Source organism: Gossypium arboreum, chromosome 7 (genome assembly GCF_025698485.1).
Source record: "Gossypium arboreum isolate Shixiya-1 chromosome 7, ASM2569848v2, whole genome shotgun sequence".
Lineage (NCBI taxonomy): Eukaryota > Viridiplantae > Streptophyta > Magnoliopsida > Malvales > Malvaceae > Gossypium > Gossypium arboreum.
This window is the reverse complement of record NC_069076.1, coordinates 70,817,923-70,836,223: the sequence shown is the minus strand read 5'-3', so window position 1 is coordinate 70,836,223 and position 18,301 is coordinate 70,817,923. Positions and strand designations below refer to the sequence as shown.

The following is an 18,301-nucleotide window of genomic DNA, read 5'->3' as shown; positions in this document are numbered from 1 at the left end:
ATTTAAATGTTACTAGTTTCAAATTTTTTCTTACTCACATTTGTATTTTTATTTCATGTTATTTCAAGCTTTGCTCTTATTTTTAATTACTAATTTAACACATTAGTTTATTTGGTTATATAATTAAATAATAGTGATTTTATTCTCGAGCCTTAATTTTGATTCTTGTTCTAAACATATTTTTATTTTTATTTATTTCAATCTTTTTTAATTAATAAATATATTATTTTCAATTTAAGAATGAAACTACTTATATTCAACTATTTACCGAAAACAGTTGATATATCAGAAAACATGTCATATAAAACTTGTTTTCAACAATTTTCTATCGAAAAAGTAAACATTTCTCTAAATATTTTTAAAATCCACATTATCTCTAAATTTTGCGTAGATGAATACTACATGCAAGGCTTCATTTGATTTTAAAAATAATGGTAAAATTCATATTATTTTCATGTTTGTATTATAAATACCAAATATATTTCATGCTTTTATTATTAAAAATATTTTTATTTAGCAATTGTATTTTGAATTTTAAAAATACCTTAAAAATAAAATACATTTTATAAGGCAAAAGGAGCTAAAAGCATTTTTAATGAGTTATGAATACTATAATGATAAAATGATGTTTACACCTACACCGATGACCGACTTTAAAAATTGATTCAGTAATGGCTTTTTCCTGATTTTCTGTGATTTTACTATAAAGATTCAATAAGTTAATATTTAATTTCTTTTTCTAATGATGATCCTCTCTCTATCAACAATGCCTACAAGCTTTTAAATCTGCTATCTTTTCTAACTCAAACCCTTCTTATTAATCCTACTCCCCATATCCAGTTTTGCCCTACAGACTTTAATCACTATAGATTTAAGTTAACTTTGTCGACTATGGCTGCTGCTACGAAGCTTCAACTGTCCTTGGAGGAAAGCAGAATTCGAGGTATACAATCCTTATTAGCTGGTTATTTGACATGGGTTTTGATGAATTTTCTTAATTGGTTTTGTAATTACTGGTTTTCATTTTTTTTCTTTTTTAACTTGAATGAATTGTCATATCTTTAAACATGGAAAACTTTTTAAATCATGATAATTTGGCTTCAACGCTATCAAAACAATTGTATTCATTCTGAAAGGTTCTAATGTAGCCCATTTTCAACATTCATGAGGCTTTCTCCTACTTTTGTTGCTTTAATGTTTTAGATCATAAAGGATGGTTCCCGTATATTGAATAAGGATATTAGACAATCTGGTGTTTGTATTTATCAGATCATCTGAAACTTTTTATAGCCCGCTACTGTTACTAGCTCAGATTATATGCCTCTTTAAAACCTAGTAGATTTGAAGTTATTCTTTTTTATTAGGATATGTTTTAGATTAGATTATTTGAAATGCATGTTGGTTGTCATTGTGGTTGTAACTGGTAAAATAGTTGGTAGAAGTTGATAGGGCATCACTTGAGGATCTTCTTTTCTGTTTTTCATTGCAAGCTAATTTGCAGAATATGTTATGTTGTCAGTTGCATGTTCAAAGTGACTGTAGTTATCTTATCAACATTGTGCTTATCCAATCCTTTACCTGATAGATCGTTTAATTTTCTGTAGTTTCTTAGTTTCTTTCAATTTCCTCTACAATTTGCTTATATCTTAAGCTTTGCCCTTCTGATTATCAGGTTCAGATTTAGGCATGTGTCCTGATCGGGTGAAGCCTCTGGCTTGGGCACCTATGAAAGGAAAATACCGACGAAATTGTTGTGGTTGATGTGGACACAGCAGCCGCACTCATCATGGACATGTTTTCTCTTCAATAGGTTGTTTTTGTTTTATGCCAATCAAACATCTTTCTCTTCTAGGCCCTTTGGTGTTCTTTTCAACTTTTAAGACTTAGGGATGGTTATATGTGATTGAAATAGAAGATGCATTGACCATTTTTGGCATAGGTTTGCCAAGGAAGCAAAAAACTGGTTATTATTTAATATATACTCTTGGGAAATATCATTCGTGCTAATGAAAGCATGAATGTGACAATTATCACCAAAATAGTGGGACTTTTAGCAGTTACTTTGCAAATTTTTGTATCCCATTTAGCTTTTTCAAGCATGCAAGAAGCTCTGGGGTAACAATAGCCATGTTTAAGTGTGAGTTTAAGTTCAATTCCAAAAAAATGAAAGAATAAAGGAAAAAAAAAGTGTTTACTTTGGCCAAAGAAACACCAGGAAAACCTATTAACAGTTTTAATTATGATGAAATGCTGTTCATCAATGAATTAACGTAAGATAAAACTTTATATCTCATCAAGGAACAAGATGATGTGGTGTGGTGCTTTTAACTTCCTTCAAAGTTCCTTCTCTCTCTCTCTCTCTTATCAACTTCTGCCTAGTTGCAAATTGAAACAGAGGAAATGAATGGAATTTATCACTTTTGTCTTTTACTTCACTTTTGATTTCTATATATTTCATGGAAAACTTTGCCTTAAGGAAATATGTTTATCATTATTATTATTATCAGTGCTTTTACAATCTCACGTTCATAATTTCACTACCTTGTGTCTCCAATTAATTATTGACTTCTTATTACAGTTTTTTTATGATTGTTACTAATTTCATTTGAGATGTTTTTTTCCCTTTCCTTTTTTTTTTCTTAATGGAATACTTACCATGTATTATCAAGGTGAGAGATGTTAAAAGTGAAAAGATTTATTGGGATATTATAATCTTTGCTTCCTTTTTTTGCTGCAATAGCAACAATGAATACCTAAAAAGGAAAATAACAAATCAATTTACAGTCATATTTCTTATCACTCTTTATAGGTACAAAATCTCTGTAATCAGTTGTGACAATGAGCAAGTCACAATACATTATGTGTTTTTGCATTTGCTTAATAGTTGAAGCAAAAACTTTTATCCTTTCTATTCTCTTGAATGGTGATGGATTACTGATGATGATAATGATGTTGATTTCATTTCTGATGGTGATAATGGAACTAGTTTCTTGATTTTGATCCTTCTAATTTCAGAGTGATATCACAATCGGTTGTGATGAGAATTGTTTGTATTAGTATGTTTTTTTCTCTTGATCAGTTGCTTGTAAATTATTATCACTGTGTCTCTGTTTCAGCTTGATTTGCTTGTATCGACTGAAGTCTAGGAGATCAAATGGCATTAATTAGTGAGTGTCCAAAACTTAACAGTTCATTTCCTCTTTGGTAATAGCATTTTTTCTATCAGTAGCTATCTTATTCTGCTTATGTCAACAAGCATAAAGTTATTGGAAAGAGAAGAGTCCAAAGGCATGAAGGACTCAAGTAGAGGACTGAATGATCTATCTTAGCAAGAGCCCCAGGAAAGTCTGGTGTCAAAAGCAACTATTCAAGGCCTTTGATTTCCCTTTTAAATCTGTTAAGCTCCTACTTGACTTTTTCATCAGTGGCCTGCTGTGATGGAGTGATCCTTGTGTGTTATGATTTCCTATAATCTATTGTTCTATTGCTCTTAGGTTGATAATCTTTCTTTGCCTGGTGGGATAATCTGTCTTGTCTAATTTGTAAGGGCTGTAAGAGGAGTCATCTCTTTTTACCACACTTGCAGACAAGCTACTCAATTTGCTTGAAAAGTAAATATGGAAGTTGTTTTGTTGGTCCATTGGTTTTTACCATATGCCCGTATCCCCTTGAAAATCCAATGGTTCTCTATCATCTTATCAAACATGGTAAGTATCTGTATGTTCTTACCTGTGTTCCATATATGAAAATCCAAATAAAGTGTTTTTTATCACGTAACTTTCGTTTCATTTCAGGTACGTTACAGATTTCCATTCATGGAACACGTGGAAAGAACGGAAACACGCGGCTTTAGAAATATTTTTACTCTGAGAATCGCCTTTTAAGTACTTTTTCCTTATAAAAAACCAAGGTCTGAACTATTTCTCTCAAAGAAGAAAAAGGGGGATTCTTGTAAGCACTCTTGAGAAATCATCATTTTCCCTATGGCAGACAAGGATTCTTCAAGGCCAATTCCTGATCGCTGGATGCTGGTTGTTAAGGAGCAGAAGGATGGATCTAGTCTTTCGGTAATTGAGCGTTTAAATGTTCTTTGTTTATCTCTCTACGATCTATATGATTTTGGCACAAGAAGTCTGATACATATCAACCCTTTTAATCAAGTTTTCTACATGCATTAACTTTTTGAGTGCTTAATAATATCTCGGTTTTAGTGATGGCTGATTAAGTAGATCTGGTGTTTCCTTTCTAGATTTTATTAGCTAATCTGTCAAGTCGTGTGCGTTTTTAGAGGCATGCATGTCACTTCTTGATATGAAATATCAAGAATGCAATTTTCTCGTGCATTTACTAGGCATGAGCCTTAGTTTTCTGTTTCAAGCAAGTGACAGAACTGTGATATGGTGGTTTAAAAAGTTTTGACTCCCTTGTAAGTGCATGCACTTGACGAAATTTTAAAATTGAAGTCCATTTTTTGAATGTAAATCAGATGATAGAAAAGATCTTAAAAATCTAGCTGTTGTGAAATATTCTTTTGAAATTGGCAATTGATCCTCTCTTGGTAGACTATATTTATCTTTAGTTGGAGTCTAAACTAAATTTCTGGACCTAGAAGGTAGTCATCTATGATTGTACAGAGAAATCTAGGATATTTGCTAGTTGTTACCATTTTGACGAAATTGGTTATCCATCTGAATGACCGATCTAATTAGCCTAAAAATGTACCCTATACTAATGGGAACTGTAAATCCCTCCTTTTGAAGCTATTACTTGACCTCTATGATATATCTTAAGAGTTTCAAGACAATAATAGAGGATTGCTTTCTGCAAAATACCACTGCATGCACCCTTCAGCATCATCACTTCGATCTTTATTTTTTTCCCTTCTATTTAACTTCTTCCATTTATATGGAATTTCTCACCATCATCTGTATCTCTTATTGAACCCTTGTAAATAGATACCCATCAATAGGTAAGTAAGAATGTTGGTGGAACCAATTATTGTTATTTTAGCGGTTTGGCATTTGTGAAGCCAGAGTTCCATAAAAAATCCATCTATTGGAAAAGTAATTCCAGTCTTCTCTTCTTTGAAGAGTTAAAGAAAATGCTTTTACCATACTAACAAGAATGCTAGGAACAAGCACCTATTATGGTCTTTGCTGCTAGATTTACATTTGCAATGCTGATCCTTTTTCTGACTATTTAGATTGTTTGTTGTGTTCTTCATACAATCTGTAGTAGTAACGTTGATTATGATAAAAACAGAACCTAGATGAAAATTAGATAGTATGAAGACAAATTTTATTGACTGGTGATTTTAAATGGTTGGCTATTGCAGTACTACACATGTCCTGAGAGTGGGCAAAAGTTCAACACCTATGAAGATCTCATGCGATATGTGAACTATGCAAAAGCAGCTAAGCTTTCCATCTACTCTCCTGTGAGTTTAAACTTATTTTCCCCTATGATGTCATCAAGAATTTTATATATTAATGCGTGTCATGTGCAGATATGTGTTTGACATAGGTACATTAAATTTTTTCCTAGTTTTTTCACATATTTGGCGAGTATACGAGGGATCATATTCCCATACCTTGTCTAAATAAGTAGTGAAAACGGGTACTTCATGAAAAATGATGAGCTGAAGCGTCATAGGTGGTTACCATATTCATAAGGGTTGAACATGAATTTTAGGCCCCCAACTAAAGTGGATGAAACATAGCGTGAGACAATTATCCTTAGCCTTTAAAAGGTGATATAGGCCTTGGTTTCTGGGCTTGCTTCAGTTTTGTTTAAAGATATGCATTACTGTCATGTTCCCACTTTAGATTTGATTTAAGATTTTTTCCTCTCTAACCTCCTTAGTCCGTAATCCTTACTGGATATTTTCTTAAAATCCTTTTTCTACTAAAATCCATGCGGTGATTAATGACCTTGTTCGTTAATATTTCTATATGTTTCCAATTTGTGTAAATAATCAAATTTGTTCCTTTCATGCAGTAATAATTGAATTTTATTTTTGTTTGGATTTGTTTTCTTTTGCATTAATCCTTTGTTGTAGGATTTCTGTCCCCGGAAACCTCCCCGCAAACCAAAGAAAAAAGCTAGCACACCTGAAGTAGCTCAGAGTAAGTTCTAAACTTGATTCTTCTTACTAATCTAATGTCCCTGTCCCGTCCCGAGCTTTTCGTTTTCTTTCGTATCTAAGTCTCTCTATTGTATTACTTTCATAAACGGGCCATTAGTACCGCTTGAACTTGATAGAATTACATTGCAATTAACCATGAGGCATATTTAAACGATAACATGATGAAGTGTTGGTTGATTCTACATTCTTCGTACATAATGTTAATAGCCAATGAGTTGATATTTATGTTGTCTTTGACAGATGTAGCCGAGAAGGACAAGGACTCGGACTCAGACTCGGATTCAAGCGATTCAACATTCGAGTTGCCTCCCATTGCTTCGCTCGAGTTTCTAGATGAGTGGAGTTCAGCAGAGTCTGATAAGCAATCTGCTTCGGGAAAAAAGAAGTTAGAGAAGAACCATGCTTCAAGTGAAGGTTGCAGCAGTGGTAACATGGGAAAGGCTAAGAAACAGAAGAAGTAAATGAGTAGAAGATGGTGCGGGTGCGGTTGCAGGTGTAGTTGATCAGCAAGTTTATGTTCTGCCTTTCTCTTATTTTGCAATGGTGTGGTTTTATTTAGGGTTTGAATGAGTTGAAACAAAACTAAGAACAATAGATATTTTCTTTTTCTAGTGTGGACTGAATGACGTACTTTTAAGGCTGATCAATTGGAAATAATTTACTTTACTAATCCATGCATTCTTTCTTTTTATTTTTCTTTTTAATAATTAAAGCATTTAGAATTTTTATTCCTTTGTTTTATAATATCACAAATTAAATTTAAATCGTTCAAGAAGTCATATTATTAGAATTCTTTAAATATATTTTTAATATGTATTTGTAATACCCACAATTTTTAAATAATTATTATTTTAAAAGCCAAATGATTTTGTGGTTCATTACCCCAATTTTCTTTTTTACCAAACCCAACTTTATGAGTATTTTTATAGGGTTCTTATAAACAAAAAAAAAAATTTATTTTACGGTATTTTTCTTAGTTTGTGGTTTTAGGGAAGGGGAAGTGAAAATCGTGGTAAATTTTAGCGATTAAGGTGAGTTTTTGTTTAGATTTTCTTGAAATTGTGTTTATAAACTGTTTTTCATGATTTGGGTTAGTTTCAAAAGTTGTCAAATTCCAATGGCTTTTCGGTGAGATTCCGGTGATATTGTTAGTGACTAACAAATGAAAGTTACCTAAATTTCAAAGTTTTTAACGTGGGTTTTTAATAATTTTGAGTAGCTGACTTTGACACACTAAAACTTTATCTATATTTGTTTTGTAATTTAGATGCTTTTCTTAGTATGACGTTTGTACTTCTATTTGGTATTGTTATTGAAACTACGAATCCAAAAACTTGAGTGGTTTGTGATAATTTTTTATGTTTAAGCTTTTGAAATTTAATTTTTGGTAATTTATTTTGACAAAACAAGTTTTTATCCTTTAGTATTATATTTATTCTTCAAATTCATGTTTTTGCATTACCAAAATAATAAGTAAATTTTGAGTTTGAATAGTTTTAAATAAATCAAACGATCATTATGTCCAGAATTTTGAAACTTCAATTTTTAATTGTTTTTAAAAATATTTTCGATCCAAATACATATTATTTTGCTGGTAACAATACTAAACTGGTTTTTATTAATTTATTAAGTTTTATTAAATTTAATTAAGGTAAAATATTGTTTTATTAAACTGTACAATTATGTATTAGTTTGTTAGTGGGATTGTCACCGGAAAGTCATACCTTCATTGGTGGATTTTGGGACTAAATTTTGGGGCCATTAAATTTTAAAAGTTTTAAGAGTTCAATGAGAATTGTAAAAAAAATTAAAAATTGGGACCTAATTAAATTTTTTTGAGATTAATGAGAATTTAAATTTTTTAAAAGATTTTAATTAAAAAATAAAATAAGAATTTTTAAAATTTGAGGACTTAAAAACTTTGAGGAGAAATGAAAATTTTAAAAAAAAATTGGAGGTGAAATTAAAAGTTGGAGGAATTGTCAGTTACTTATTGAGTAGTCTTTTAATATATTTACAGATTCTAATTTGATTAGTGAGTATGAAAAATCCTAGAAGCAGTGATTTTATTTATTATCATATTTCTTTAGAAATTTCAAAAATTTTAAACTTATTACACAAATTTCTTTCTTTTACTTTCTTCATTTACTACACATTTTGAGCATTACTTTCAAAGCAAATTTAAAATTATTTTTGAGGTTATAAACCTATGATTTTTATATTAAATATTTTAATTAATTCGTTAATTTAGAGCGTCACAGTAATAATTTTTCATTCTATTTTAACATTACAAATTGCACAAAATGTATGCCATAATTTTTCAAAGTATTTTAATTTGAGGTTTGGTTAGAAACAAACAAACAAATGGTGGAGATGTTTGTATGTATATATATTGATATTTGGTTAAAGGAAAATGAAAGACAATGTGGGTTATTGATTTTGTCTACCACTCATTTTATATTAATGGAGTTTGAGGGGTTACAAAATCCAGGGCTGCCTTCTAAATTGAATGCTACACCCACCATCCTCTTTTCTTTTTTATTTTTTTGCTCTCATTAAATTTATAATTGGTGTTGTATGAAGCTTAGATATAAATTTTCTCATTCCATTACTCCGTAAAAAAATATCTTTTTATGTATAGATAATAACATAATCATGATAATAACACACACAATCAAATTCAACAATTATAAAAAATTACAATGTCTACTTTTATTTATGATCTTTTTCAACCTTTAAATCGGAGGAAAAATCATTTAATTGCATTTGAACCCACGTCTTCCTAATTATTGCCATACAAAGCTCGATTGTCACAACTTGCAAAGATTGAGGCTCCGAACTTGCAGTCCTTAGTTCAAGACTCATCATCCACAATTGTGATATTTGAGTCTCACTCTCATCATGTGCATAACCGTATGTGAGTTTTATCCCGATCTTCATCCGTTGTGCATTATATACTATACACATGTATGAACTTTGTTCAGTTCTTTTTAGATTAGTTCAACTTTATTCAATTCTTCACCTTTTATAATGTGAATACTCCACACATATCCAACTCTTTTTAAATTAATCCGATTTTATGCAATTCTTCAAACTTTGTAGGGTGAATCCTATGCAGATGTGTGGGTTTAAAGGAGAAATTTGGTGATTGTGGAACCTTCATAAGATAGACAAGAAACCCATAAATCTATTGAACATGAGATTTCCAAGATGTTGCTTACTATGACACCACTAGAATTGTAATTCACATATACATGAAGTATTATTATGTATAAAATATTTTGTATTTTTACAAATATTGATATATAAATAATTTTATTGTAGATTGAATGAACTTTTTTTTGAATTAAAAAGCCACAGTCGATAGTCCCATTCAACAATGAGAATCAAATTACATCCACGATATCGACATTGTTCGTTTGGATAGTCTTGCCCCAACCCAAGTTATTCAATCCTTACAAGCCCTATACCATATAAGGAATCATCTAGTGAGGTAGGTTTCATTTTGGGAGACATCTTTTTTTAGTGTTCTTTGGTGAGTTAATGAATTCTTGAAGAGAGGCATAATGTCAAGGTCTCTATACTTGGATCTTTTCTCTTAATTTCGATGAGAGCCCAACAAATTCACGGGGAGTGCCTTTTGACCAATGGAATGCTAGGCATTTGATTTTGGTGGGGTTTGAACCCTTGCCCTTATGTGGTATTAGTAGGTAACAACACTAATGCTTGGCTAGACTAGCTAAATGCCTAACATTTTCTTGGTGGCAAGATATTCCACAAACTCCACGAACCCGTTAGGCTCTCCCTTAAAGTGGAAAGACAAAGTTTAGTGATAGAACCAAGCATAAACACACCGAACACAATACCTTTACTGTTGAGAGATTCGTCGGCTCCCCAGATGACACTCCAAGAAGATGTTTCGCTCAACAAATCTATTAGGGAAATTTTAAGTTTAAATTATTTAAATTATTTTCGATTATTTCATGTACAAATAATTTTTTAATTGAAATATTAATAAATTAATTAAATTTGGTTTTGAATGGCATTTTTTTAAATTAAAAAAAAAGAGTAGTATTTGGAAGTGATCAATAATTGAATGGTGAGAATAGATAATTATGAAATAGGAAGAAGACAACAAAAAGGAAGAGCCCACCCCAAAACAAAACAAATATGAAAAAGAAGAGTTAGTCCGGCATTCATTGCTTTAAGATTTATAAATGATTTATTATCAAATTCATATCAATTGCTTAAACCAAAACTTTTGGTATTTATATATATTGGACAGGATGATACTATATATTTGGGTTACAAATTACAATCATCTTTGGATCACTTCAACATATAAATATTTTAATAGGGATTGAAATTATAAAGTGTCACATCATTCCTCTTAATCATATAGTTAGATATTTTATTTTATTGTTTATGAATATAAAGCACATTTTACAACCTAACTGTCTACCTCTTTAAAAGCCACTTGAGTTTCCAGAAGACAAGCATGTGATAGGAATGGAGATGGGTGGGGTCGTTTGGGAGGGTAGAATGCCAGAGGCAGAGGATTGGATAAATGAGTGGAGTGTGAAATGGGAGATTGAGTGATTGGAAAAGGTCCAAAAAAGCTGCTTTTTCTCTCATTCATATTATAATAAAAGAGAATGGGCAACTCCGCCTATTCCTTGTTTGCCATCCCCATTTCGTCTTCATCAGCCTTCCGCTTCAATGCTTTTCTTTTTTGTATATAAATATTTAATCTTTTTTATATACATCTATTCAAATATCAAGTTATTCACTTAAATTCTTTTTATATATGACTCTCCTCGTCGTGACGTCGCTCTTGCTCCTGCCTCAAGCGATTGTCGTCTCGTCCCAATGATCTTCATTGTGACGTCGTCCCTTGCTCGTCGCATCGTCGCAATGTCATATATCTCCTCGTCGTAACGTTGCGTGTTTGTTTTCGATAAGTGCTTGCAAAACATCCGATAAATGTGAGGCACACCCCACACATATAATATTGATGCCATTACCATACACGAGGTTGACCTAACCCATGAACATTTCAACCCTTAAATATATGTATTGAATAAAATAATATCATTAATAGAAATCATAAACAATAATAATACAAAGATATAGTAAATAATAAAAGGATAATTAAGATAGTATAAATTGATGCACAAATGTTATATTTACAGAATAATCTCAAAAGAGGATAAATACAAATTGATAATAAATAACCACCCTAAAATAATTTAAAAATAAATTAGAGATGTATCATTTTGATCAAATCGCAAAAAAATTTCATTTTAGCCTTTGCCATCATTATACCAACTTGACCATGAACTTTGTTTAACCAAGAAACCATTACCAAGAGTTTAAGAAACCTACCACATCAATAATACACAAAACGTCAAGTCTCAAATATTTATCTTTCGAATTAAATTTTATAAATACCATCACTATACACCATGATAAGGTCCTTGGAGAATATTTTTTCAATATATACGCTAAAACAACCCATGCTTCTAGAGAAAACGATAAGCGGAATAATATAAATTGAAATAAAAAAGAAGAAAAGAAAAAATTATTGAACCATCCCAAAAGGGTTTGAAAAAAATTAGGGAGGTTTTATTGCCGCATATAACAATCCCTACACTTAGCGAGTGTAATAAACATAAATAGGTTTTTTACCACATAATGAATTTGGGATTAAGAGTACAAAGCATTACTAAGAATAGACTACATCGCATTCGTCAATTGGAATTAGGACCATTTGTGTCATCTTTACTCCAATTAATCACTTTGAAATTTCTGCCCATTTTTTCCTTTCTTTTTTATAAAATAAAATTTAATAATTGTGTTGACATGCAACCTCTAAAATTAAAAATTAATTTAAAATAGAATGATATTAAGACATTAGTAGTAGTAACTGAATCACAATCTAATTTTGAAAAAAACAAACTCAAAATTACTTTATATATAGCGTCGCCGCTGGCCACCAGCACATCAGACCTGAAAGCTGCTTTATATCAACCAAATTCTCAGCATCGGAGATTTTAAGTGCTAAGCTGGCAAACCCAACCATACATGTCCCTTCGCATTATAATCCAGAAACCCCTTCTCTTCCTGTCTGTCAAATACCCACCACAAACGTGGCTCTGTTTTTTTTACTTCCCCACACCCCTTTCTAAACTTGCATCGGCGGCGCGTTCCTTCAACCAACTATGAAATTAATGCATTAATTTAGTATGTTTCCAGAAACCAAACCACTTCGATGTGACAAACTCAATACAACGCTAGCAATCTCTTCTTCTCCCACGTAATAAGAGACTTGGAATTAATAAAGCGAAGATGTCTTCTTTTTGGGTTTTTTTTTTTCTTCTCGAGCGGGTCGACCTGAGTCAATACCCGAACCACCACCCTTGCCTTCTGCTCCCCCACCCACTCACTACCTCTTTCATCACCGTGCATTGCAAGGAGTCTCCCCCAGAGGTTCGTTCTTGACTCAACTCACCCACTCACACACTTTCTTGTTTTTTTCTCACACAATACCATCTAAAAACATCACACATTTCCATGTTAAAAAAAAAAAAAAAAGAGCTATCAAAGAAACCGATTGCCCTCAGCTTTCGCATTGAAGGGCGGCTTTGATCTTCTGGACGGTGCATGAGATGAGATTATTGACCGTCTCCACCGATTCCACCGTCAGTTTGGCCGTGGGTAAACTGTTGACCAATATTTGAAAAGCCACGGTGAGAAGGGACCCACCCACCCTGTGGGAATCTCCATTCCCATTTGAGGTGGTGGGTCCAGGAGAGGCTGTACCATCAGGGATGATGGAAAAACCAGAAGGCAGGAGAGCCACGTAAGCAGAATCACCACCGTTCATGACAACCTGCACGGCTGGAATGTCAACGGGCGCGTAGACCACAAGCGATCCACCCGCGTCCATGCATGTCTCCTGCAATATCAACATGCTACTCTGATTTGTGTTCATGGCCTGCACCCAATTAACCAAAGAAAATCAAAATCCCCTCGAGAATCTACCCTTTTTAAATTGTAAAATATAATATATAAGATGGTCCCCCAAAGTGTCAGATGGTGAGAAAGAGTCAAAATGAGAAGTCGGAGAAACTTTTATATATAATATGAAAAAAGAAAAAAAAGCTAGAAAGGTAACAAGCGTCCTTTACTTTGACTTTTTTTAAAAAGCTTACAAATCGAAACCTGTGTTTCATATCCTGCTATAAGCTGTCTTCATAGATACTTCCAAATTCCATACTCGTCCTTTCTAATTCACCTTTTATCCTCATCTGACCCACCCCCATGTCATTTCATTTCCCCCCCCCCCCATTTATTTTTATGTGTGAATAAAAAAATGATGATGATGATGAGTATAATAATTACGCTGGAACGGAGGAGGGAGACGCAGTTGCCGTGATCTTGGCCTTTGGCGATGTGGGCAATCTCTTGCATGGGACCACCGTTGGACAAGATGTCCCACTCGCTCCTCAGCCGTTCATCCCGCAGAAAATCGAATAGTCTTTGAGGTGACACCGGCAGCCAAACTGAAGTAGCGGCGCTCAGCACGATGCCCGGAGGCTCCCCAGGGTTGTCCACGCTCTTCCGTGTCATCACCCTTACGTCTTCATCCACGTTCCCTGCATTCAACTTGTTCCATTTATGAACCGTCGACGCACACACTCCCGCACAGAAATTACCCGTCATCCGCTGCGCTAGCTTTAACATGCTTCGCCTCCCACTTGCCGTTATAGCTACAAAAATTAATGTAACTATTAGTGTATGTATGTATGTATATAAATCCGTTCTCCTTAGTGTTATGATGGGGTTACCAGTATGGTCTCCAGTGGGAACAGTGGAGGACATGAGGATAGCAAGACATTCGCATTGGCGTTGGAGGGTGGCGACCCAACGTTGAGCACCAAAGCCAATGCCGGAGCTTAGTAAAGGGCGGTAGAGATGGTGAACTTGACTCTCGTCGTATTCTACATGTTCAACCCATGTTACCTGCATTTTCCGGTATCAATCATCAGTATTCCATGCAGATCTTTTTGACTATCTTACAATCATTGATACAATAATGTTAAAAGAAAAAAAGAAAAATGTAGCTTTCATTAGCTTAATAAAAAAATAGTTAAGTGAAATGAACTGAATCTACCAGTCAATCTATCTTTTGATAATAAAATGAAATCTCACTAGAATTAGTATAATATTGAACAACATTTTCTTGGTCAATTCCACTCATTTTTTTTTTTTGGTATAATATCGTTATTGACAAATGATATTGATTAACACAAAATAAATATCGGAGGCAAATCTTGGAAAGAAAAGGTATCTCTTATGGTGACATTGTCCCTTGTGTTCAGGCATTGGAAAAAATAAAATAAAGACAATGAATTAATAATAGAGAAAGATTTGAAAGAAGAAAGTGCAGCGCGAGGTGTGACATCGAGAAAGTGTACTAATGTCGGCTCAAAGCCTCATGGTTTCAGATACAAACAAAAGCTTTGAGTTCTGTTTTTTTTTTTTTTTTACTAAAAAGGCCTAAAGGGTCCTCGTTAAGATTGCCTTAATGGGAGAATCGAGGCATCAAAAGAGATTGGAATAGAAACATCAAATCAATAGTTTATTCATTAGGAGAGGATTACAATGGGATTTATATGAAATTAATGTGTTCAAAGGGCACAAATTTTTGAAGAGTAAATAGAGGCTTCCATTGATATTAAAAAACAAGTATTAATGGGAGTAAGTGAGTAACCTCGAGAGGGGGTTATTTTATATTGTGATTAAGCAAAAACCCAGATTTTGAGACTTGAAATTGGAACAATATTTTTGTCTATCATGAAAGCATCGGGCAGCTGAATGACATAAAGATACTGTTATTGATTTTCTTCTTTAAATGTTTTGTAGTTGGAAACAACTGCTTGAACAAGACACAATAAATGTAAAAAGAGAAAACAAACTGTCATGAACTAAAATGTTACCTTGGAGTATCCATTAGGCATATCTTGCACAACACAACCAGAAGGAAGCCTCCTACATTTGACATATGTTGTGGGTGCACCTGAAGTTTCTCGGAGGGTGTCGATGGACACATCCACCACTGCCCAAACCCCTTCAGCATGCTGCTTGCAAAACCTTAAGAAATTCACCTCACGAACTGGAACTAAAGGAGAAAGCAGTTGCAGCTCAGCATGCATCTGAGAAAAAAAAAAAAAAGAGAATAAAATATTATATAGTGATAAGATAGATGCAAAAGCATTGATTGTGGAAGGAAATTAACTTATACCAGTTGAATTGCACCATTTCTGGTACCACCCATGCCACTAGATATCACATCAGTAGTTGATGTCCTCGCGATCATACAAGGAAACATCTCCGCCCAACGATTCTATATATGAAACAAAAAAGGCCTTAAATTTCAAGTGAAAGTGAGAAATTTGAGGGATATACATGTATATAGTTGGCTTGGCTTACCGAGTCCATTAAAGTTTCAACAAGGGCCAAACTGTTGATAATCACCACCCCGGTCTGTCTGGATGCCTCGGTGAGAAAGCCGGCTGGTTTAATGCCAATACAAGGAGTGAACATCCTTGAGTATTCATCATGGTTTAGTACTTCTCTCCCACCTTCCAAGCTGCTAATCCAAAGTGGTTCATCAGTTTGAGCCATTTTAACCAATTCATACATTGCCGCCAACGCAAGTTCCAAAAACATGGATCTTTCGACGCCATTAGGGGGAACCACCGGCAAAGAATTTGATACCCCACCTCCAAAATCAGGCCCCAAAGGTAAGGTTGTGCTTAAACCACCAAAGCCATTGCTACCAACTCCAAGTTCCAAATTGGAGTTGGGCAATGGAGGTGCAATTGAAGTAGCTAGTGATGAAAGGGGTCGCCCTAAAAACTTGCTGCCAAGTGCACAAACTCGATCTAGCTCATCCTTTAAGCGAGCGTTTTCGATTCTAAGATGTTGCTCTTCGAGAGATAGGTCACCGATGATTGCCGGACCTCCACAGTTGGTGCAAATGGGGTTCCTCATAGCTTCCCTAATAGACATGTTCTCAGCTCGAAGCTTGTCGTTCTCTTGCCTCAGCAAAGAGTTCTCATGGCGTTCCAATTGAGTCTTCATTTGCGTACGGCGGTTTTGGAACCAAAACTTCACCTGCCTGGTTTCTAAGCAAAGCCTTTTGCTAAGCTCCAATCTCTGTTTCTCGTCGGGATGAGGGCACTCCTTAAAGAGACTAAACCAAAACCAAGAAAAGAAAAAAAAAAAAAAAAGGTAAAAAGCTTGGTAAGGCCATGTTCCGAATGGAAAAATTGGAGCAAAAAACATGAAAGTGAAACAATACGCTTCAAGCTCTTGGATTTGTTGAGGAGTGTGGCGGTGGTATCTCTTCTTCCTAGGACGGTTGTCGGCAGCATCGTGATCGTCGCCTGAAACTCCATCAATGTTATCACTTCCAGATCTGCTCTCATGTTCCTCTTCCCTGCTTCTTCTCCCAATACTTGCATCAAAGTTCTCACCCATTCTAACTCCATCTCCCTGATTATCTATACTCGGTTGCTGCTGCAAACATCGAAAAAAGGAAAACCCACATCAGTCCCTGAGGTGAAAAGCAACCACACACAAAAAGAACAAAGAAAGCTTATAGAGAGTGGTTGTAGTTACAAGAGCAAGAGAGAGGCCTGGAGAGTTGTATATGTTCTGAGCCATAGCACCGGCGGCCGCCATGTTGTTGCTAAAGGGGATGTCGGCGACGATTGTTGCACCCCCAAGGCCTCCACCTGAGCTGTTATCGAGAAATCCCCCAAAACTCATCAAAGCAACTCCCTTTTCTTTAACCAAATTTCTTTTTTTTTTTCCTTTTCTCTGTCAAGCACTCAACTTCTGTTCTTTTTTTTTTTTTTTTTGGTTTCTTCTTCTGACTCTGCAAGTTTTCAACCTTTCGCTGTACCTACACTCCCATCAGACTGATTTTCTTCATTACCGAGCCATGACTCGGCCATGAGAATGAAATTAGTAACTTCGGAACTCCAAAGAACTAAAACTCAAATTTACAGATTAACATGTACATTAAAGACAAATCTATCAGACACCTTTATATTTGAACAAGACCAACAAACTTATTACAAAAAGAAAAGAGGATGGAGGAGAAAAAAGGATAAAGAAAATCCTAATGTCTCGAACTCCCTCTTTACAAAGAAGTGATTTTTAATGGAGAGAAAGAGAAAGAAGGCAAGCAAAACAAAACTCTTTTATGTCTATTCCCTTCTCTTTCTCTCTCTCTCTCTCTTTCTTTTTCTTTCTTTCTCTATAAAGAAAAAAAAAAAACCTGTTTTTTGGTATCCGGGTTTACGTCTGAAAAAAAAAAAGTGAGGGAAAGGGCTTAAAATCAGATAGATGGGCGTTTGTCAAAGATAGGAGGATAAATAGGAACCCTAGTTTTGGCTGAGAGTGTTGATGGTGTTGTTCTGTTAATCTTCTCGTCTCGTTCACTGCATGCTTCGCTAAACACAAGTACTACTAAAAAAAAGCTTTTCAAAACAAACTATCAAAGTCCTCTCCCCAACATCACCAACAAAATACTTTCAAAAATACAAAAAGTTTCAATCGATGACTTACGTCTCAATTACAAATTTTATAATTATATTTAGGTAAATTGTCAAAATAATTACTTTTATTTACTTTATATTATATTTTAATTATTTATGTTTGAAATATTACGCTTTAGTCATTTATGTTATCGCGTTGTAATATTTTAGTCACTGAGTCATTAACGATATAATGGTAAGCTAATGTAGCACATTAAATCACCATTTTAAACAAAAATTTTAGGTTAATTTATACAATATGTCCTTATATATTTTCATTTTGAGCAATTTAATTTTTTCATTTTATGTTCTTTTAACTCTTTTTTTTCTTTATTTTGCATTCTCTTCTGTTTCTCCTTTTATTTTTCTCCATTCTCCATTTCTTTTAACATAGTTCTTTCTATATTTTCCACTTGTTAAAACTAGTCCCTATACTTTTATTTTTTTTGAACAATTTAAATTTTCAAGTAAGGCGTGCTTGTGTACTAATTTTAACAAATAAAAAACATAGAAAAACCACGTTAAAAGAAATGAAAAATGGAGG

General features: G+C 33.8%; 2 protein-coding genes across 6 annotated transcripts; one reads left to right on the top strand and one right to left on the bottom strand.

Moving 5' to 3' along the window:
- The first annotated feature begins 616 nt into the window (after positions 1-616).
- Positions 617-6,815, top strand: LOC108457013 (uncharacterized). Of its 2 annotated transcripts, XM_053031157.1 has the most exons (8): positions 617-943; positions 1,673-1,810; positions 3,548-3,707; positions 3,795-3,910; positions 3,991-4,067; positions 5,336-5,437; positions 6,059-6,125; positions 6,386-6,815. In XM_053031157.1, the coding sequence occupies exons 5-8, from the start codon at positions 4,026-4,028 to the stop codon at positions 6,604-6,606; spliced, it is 432 nt and encodes a 143-aa protein (XP_052887117.1). In that variant the 5' UTR covers positions 617-943; positions 1,673-1,810; positions 3,548-3,707; positions 3,795-3,910; positions 3,991-4,025; the 3' UTR covers positions 6,607-6,815. The 2 variants fall into 2 exon arrangements, with proteins under 2 accessions (XP_052887117.1, XP_017611298.1); XM_017755809.2 differs by having other exon boundaries at positions 1,673-3,167; positions 3,795-4,067.
- A 5,182-nt stretch (positions 6,816-11,997) lies between these two features.
- LOC108454846 (homeobox-leucine zipper protein ANTHOCYANINLESS 2-like) lies at positions 11,998-17,807 on the bottom strand. Of its 4 annotated transcripts, none has more exons than XM_017753458.2 (8): positions 16,835-17,807; positions 16,515-16,729; positions 15,641-16,406; positions 15,453-15,554; positions 15,148-15,363; positions 13,996-14,170; positions 13,550-13,917; positions 11,998-13,142 (listed from the first exon to the last, which is right to left on the bottom strand). In XM_017753458.2, exons 1-8 carry the CDS (start codon positions 16,982-16,984, stop codon positions 12,765-12,767), a joined length of 2,370 nt encoding a protein of 789 aa, XP_017608947.2. In that variant the 5' UTR covers positions 16,985-17,807; the 3' UTR covers positions 11,998-12,764. The 4 variants fall into 4 exon arrangements, with proteins under 4 accessions (XP_017608947.2, XP_017608938.2, XP_052887166.1 ...); XM_017753449.2 differs by having other exon boundaries at positions 16,515-16,732; positions 16,835-17,806; XM_053031206.1 differs by having other exon boundaries at positions 13,550-14,170.
- Positions 17,808-18,301: the final 494 nt, after the last annotated feature.